The following is a 5,566-nucleotide window of genomic DNA, read 5'->3' on the forward strand; positions in this document are numbered from 1 at the left end:
AAAGTGTGCGACTTTCAGGCGAGGGGCACGTAGAAACATGGCTCTTTTTACGAGAAATGTACTCTATATAACGAGAACTGGACTCTACGGCACCCTTTTTGGGGAGGCTCATTCGAAATCTAATGAGCAATGAGAATGAAAAAGTGTGCGACTTTCAGGCGAGGGGCACGTAGAAACATGGCTCTTTTTACGAGAAATGTACTCTATATAACGAGAACTGGACTCTACGGCACCCTTTTTGGGGAGGCTCATTCGAAATCTAATAGAAATACAGTGGAGCGCCGTTTATCCGGGCTTCTCGGGACTTGGCTTCGCCCGTGTGGTATTGCAATAATATTTAGATTGCACATCACTACATGGAACGATAGTTCCAGATCGGATGACACCAACCGATCCACGGATGACAGCGGTGCTGTCAAGGGATGACGAGCAGATCGTCCTGTATATTCATGTACGCGATCACGACCGGACTGGAATAGCAGAGTACCACAGCCCGGATAAGTGAATAACACGGATAATGAGTCAAATGATATATTTTATCACCAATTCCTGGTTATTTTTTGGAAATTTTTCTTATTTTTTGATAAAAATAATCCAGTTTTTATTAACTTCATGTTTTTTGAAAGATAATTTTAAAAATTTGCCATTAATTATAGTGTTTTTGTTATGAAAATGTGCTCTTATAACCGATTTTTCAAATATCCTCCTCATAACCCAATGTCACTTTTGTATTGAACTGTCATTTCTCAACAGCACGGATAAACGAAAAGCCGGATAAGAGGTATCCGGATAAACGGCGCTCCACTGTATCCAATTTATCATCGAGCATCACTTCGGTCAGCTCAGAATCGGTCGCATTTGCTGCTTGGGAAGTTGATCGAACTGGTATAATGTTCGAATCGCAACGAAAACTCAACTCGGAAAGAACTGCACCTTGAGCCGTAAACACGTTGTTCGACCTTGACATTTTTGGTTGACAGCAGCCGTGGCTGTCAAGTTGGTGCCAAGGATTTCTGTCGTACCATTTCTTCCGCGATTGCAGCAGGCGCCCTTCGGATAAATTTGCGCAAATTCTCCAAAAAGCGTAATCTACAGCCCTCAAGATGAGACTGCCGATGGGACGTAAACAAGCCGAACAGGCCGCTCAGTGGTAGGTAACGGTGCCGCTTAACTCGGGTAGGCTGTGCAAATCTGTGCATCCTTGGGTGGCGCGTTATGTAAGCTTGTGTTTTCGTGTGCTCCTCCATACCGTCGAAGGGCGAAAGACATCCTAGAGACTATTCCCTTCGTTGCACTGTACTTGCAGTTGCACTAATTTCACTTTTCCGTTTTCCTAATGCCTCCGTAGGGCCTCTTCTGCCGCCGCTTACGGAGCTGCTGCGGCGCTGGTTGGATGCTACCTGACCGACTGGAAGGTGATCGTGTCGTACATCCCCTTCTACGGCGGCAAATTCGACAAGAAGGAATAGGCACGGTCAGACTCGCATCGCGGCTAGCTTTAAATTCGGTTATAGCAAAATTCTCGCTCAGTGGACACATCGAGAGGAGAGTATCCGGAATGAGGCTGCAGGGCGTGCTTGCACGTCAAGGAGAGGGTGAAACCATCCACTGGCCCCCTCGCACAGTACAATGCCAACAAATTTGCAGTTCAATAAGAGTTCACTGCTGAGCAAAAAACAATACCAAAATCGGCTTCTAACGGTTATCCAAGTCTTGTTACCGTTTTTATTCTTCCATACACACAGCTTTTGAGAACCGTGACCTTACTGTCTCTGCAGTTTTAATTTTAGCCTGATGCGATGGGCGCTGTAAAGGAGAAACGAGTCAGAAACCGTTACCATTTCAAAACGGGCTGCATTTTTCACAAGTGATCTTACCTTTCCTCCTGCTCCTTTTTTCGCCTTTCCAGTTCCAACTCGTTCGGATGCATCCGCTTCCGGTGGCAGTAGTAGTTGCTTTTCGACGTGAACTTTCGCGAGCAGAACTCGCACGAATACTTCTGCCCCTGCCGGTGCTGTGCCAGATGCTCCCGCAGGTTGCTCTTTACCTTGAACGACTTCCCACAGGTAGGACAAACGAACGGTTTCTCGTCCGTGTGCTGCACCCGGCGATGGTTCTGCAGGCTCTGCACGTTGATGGTGGTGTAGTCGCACTGGTCGCAGGCATGCCGCACCTGGGAGTGCTGCAGCATGTGCTTCCGCAGGCAGAGCTTGTTCTTTAGCCACTTTCCGCAATGCTCACACTGCACCTGATGCAGCACCTTCGGCTGGTGCGTGGTCAGGTGGTAGTTTAGGTTGCTTTTCGAGATGAACTTTTTGCCGCACGTGTCGCACATCACACAGTTGCTGGTGCCGTCCGTCCTGTGCGACAGGGCAATGTGCTCCGCCAGCTTGTCCCCGGAGCGGAACGCCCGCCCGCAGCTGTGGCACAGATGGTACGCACACTTGCCCTCGTTCTCTTCCCGATGGGTCGAGGCGTGTATGAGCAGTGCGCTAACGTAGCTGAAGCGCCTTGGGCAGAGATCGCACTTGAGCGGTCGCTCCTCCTCCGGCAGGTGGTTCTGCATGTGCGCCTTCAGTATGCGTGGCGTGGTCATCATCTTCTTGCATATTGGACATCTAACGAGAGAAAGGGAAGATTGAAATTGGGAATTGTTCGGCTAATAATGCGCCTCACGATCGGCCAAACTTACTCAAACGCTTCCGGTTGCACATGTTTTGCCATGTGCATGGCCATCTGCGATTTCTTTTCAATCGTACGTCCGCAACAGTTCACAAAACCCTCCCGATCGTGAGCTGCCCGGTGATGGGCGAACAGTTCCCCGATCGTGGCCCAGTTCCGCTGGTGGCAGAGCTCACACGCCAGTCCGTAGTACGCGGCAAGACATTTCTCCAGCTCCTCGCCATGCACAATCATCCTGCCGTCCTTGATCATCGGTGGGAAGTCGTAATCGTTCACCCGGACGAGAATGCCAGCTTCTTCGTCCGTGGTGCTGACGATGGTCGTCGCACCGTCGCCGATTGGGTCTTTTTCCTCTCGCAGCTCATCCCTCTCGGCCGTTGTTCGCTCGTCGGAATCATCATCGACCGGGAGCAGGTCATAGACCAGATTTTCCTCTTCCGAGACCGTATCTTCGCAGGGCGCTTCAATGATTTCGATCAGTTCCTCTCCCTCCCCCTCGTCGTACATGGCTGTGGCCTGCTTCGTTTTCTGTGCCTCATCGTACGACGGTGGATCTGCCGAGTCCTTCCGGAAGTCATAGGTTTCATCGATTTCGACCGGCGGTTCTGCTACGCTTACGATAAAGGTTATTTCTCCCCGTTCACCGTACACCAGAACGGATTGATTCCGTTCCACCCGGCGGACGAACGAATCGATGTACTCCACCGTGTCCCAGCACTTGAGGCAGATGTGTTTGGGCAGCGTTTCATCCTCTGTAACCTGCAAACAAAATTGGTAAAATTTTAAAATGAACGGTCAAACGCGGCGGTTTCTGCGAGCGCGGGGGGATTTGCAGCTTTTACCGTGAGTTTTAAGTGTTCGCGAAGCTTTTGGCACATCTCCGCCTCACGGCCCCGTTTACCGAATATTGAAATCAGTAAATCGGCCGTATGCAGGCAGAGCCGACATTGCAAGCTTTCCGGTGCTCCGGAGGGAGGAGATTCTTCCATTTTTATGAATAGTAATCGACCACCAGCTAAAGCATCATTTGAAGCTTTATTTTAATTCAACTAGATTGCATCAATTGTGCAGTGATGCAAGGTGTTTGTTTACGTTTGCTGCCGTTGACATCAGCACACCCGTTGAGCAAAATAGTTGACGTTCAGTTGGCATAGGTTCGGAAATGCAAAAAAAAAACTTAACGAATGTTTATTAATGCTTGTTTTTTTTAATTGGAGGAATTTCAACGATAAAGGGCTTGTTTTTGGGTTGCAAATGAAGAAAGGATAATTTAAATACACATTGGAAGGAAATGTAAATGATAATACAAATCATACACTATATTCACTATATTTTGGGAAAAACAGGAACAATGGCTGCTTTGTTTGCTTGATTCAAGAAAACAGTAATGTGGAACGTTAAGGAAAGATAAACACCAGCTTAACGGAAAGTTTCTTTTTCTTTGGCACTATAACATTTGTCGGCGAAGGCCTGCCTGTACCCACTAGTGGGCTTCGCTTTCAGTGACTTAATTAAGTCGTACGAGTTGACGACTGTACCACCAGACCGGCAGAAACCGCGATATTCCAGTTCTTTAATGTTCTGTCTAACATACTACAAGTAAAAAAAAATATATATATAAGAATCAACAAATAAATCTTGGAGTGTTGGAGATTTTTTAAAAAATAAAATATTAAGAATGGAAAACTTTAATTATGGTACTAGTTTATTTGTGTTCGTTTCCATATGGGTTTTATTGAAACTATATGTATCTACCCAAGCGCCACAGATTAAGCTTAATCGACTGGAAAATTGAATATCCATAGAAAAAAAATTAAAGCTCCACAGCTTCATTGGTTTGATCAATAGATGGCGTATTACAACTCATCATTATATTGCTATCCTTTTCTTGCAATGTGTTTCGACAAGTTTCATCTTATCATGACCTATATAGCCTTCTAACTTTCTAAGCAAAAATCTATGTGAATGGTCGTGTGGTCAGATACGTGGGTATCAACACCAACGACCATTACTCAAATCTCACTTGCTTCAGTGCTGGTGGTGTCCGTTGAAGTTTAGTATTTAAACAATCGTATCGCCGTTCTAGTTCTAGCGATGCATAACTTCAATGCGAAACCATACAACAGTATAGAGGAAATGAGAAAGTTCTCCTCCAAGCGATGAAGGCTCAACTGGTTGGGGTATCCCACCAACAGAGAGCGCCACCAGCTTTTTCGCTATTTTTAGAATGCATGAGTCGTTAGCCGTCTGCTAAACGAAGTCTTTCTATATTCCGTTTAGGTAGAGAACTTGAGTTGTTTAGAAGCCGTTTAGTGGTCGTTTAGTGGATTTGTGGCACTTGGGTATTAATTGATAAAATTATTTGGCGTAAATAGACATTCCACCATTAACAAATTCTTTCGATGAACAAGATCGATTTTTCATTCGATGTGCTATCTTGCACGAGAAATTTTTCAATATTTTTTTTCTCAATACTGTTCCTATGGGCAAACTCACCCGGCGCTCTAACACCAATCGAACACGACATCGAACATGAGAAATGTACGGGATTTGACATGTTCGATTGGTGCCAGAACGCCGCCTTGGTGATTTATATAAAAAAAAATCTTTCGTTAAGTATGTTTTGCTAGTCGGGGAGAGGGCAACTTGACAGCATGACAGGACAGAAATGGATAAACAAAACATAAAAAATCCTACAATTAAAACATATTTTATTTTAGTTTATGATTCAGTATTTAGCTTGTTTTAAAACGCAATTCATGCAATTTCGAATGGTTTAAAACTTCTCCATTCTATCCACCCAAAATGGCTGGTCTGCATAACCATTGGTACAACCTGGCCTACTGTCAAGCGTCCGCGAACGGCTGTCAGATTAAAAAGCCAG

At 45.7% G+C, this 5,566-nt stretch overlaps 2 protein-coding genes across 2 annotated transcripts; one reads left to right on the forward strand and one right to left on the reverse strand.

Annotated features, from left to right (window-relative positions):
- The first annotated feature begins 994 nt into the window (after positions 1-994).
- Positions 995-1,705, forward strand: LOC120958229 (uncharacterized). The gene is made up of 2 exons (XM_040380870.2): positions 995-1,150; positions 1,349-1,705. The coding sequence occupies exons 1-2, from the start codon at positions 1,104-1,106 to the stop codon at positions 1,467-1,469; spliced, it is 168 nt and encodes a 55-aa protein (XP_040236804.1). The 5' UTR covers positions 995-1,103; the 3' UTR covers positions 1,470-1,705.
- Positions 1,694-3,795, reverse strand: LOC120958228 (zinc finger protein 317-like). The gene is made up of 4 exons (XM_040380869.2): positions 3,525-3,795; positions 2,693-3,441; positions 1,878-2,618; positions 1,694-1,806 (listed from the first exon to the last, which is right to left on the reverse strand). Exons 1-4 carry the CDS (start codon positions 3,669-3,671, stop codon positions 1,764-1,766), a joined length of 1,680 nt encoding a protein of 559 aa, XP_040236803.2. The 5' UTR covers positions 3,672-3,795; the 3' UTR covers positions 1,694-1,763.
- Between the last annotated feature and the right edge of the window lie 1,771 nt (positions 3,796-5,566).

This window comes from Anopheles coluzzii, chromosome 3, assembly GCF_943734685.1.
Source record: "Anopheles coluzzii chromosome 3, AcolN3, whole genome shotgun sequence".
NCBI lineage: Eukaryota > Metazoa > Arthropoda > Insecta > Diptera > Culicidae > Anopheles > Anopheles coluzzii.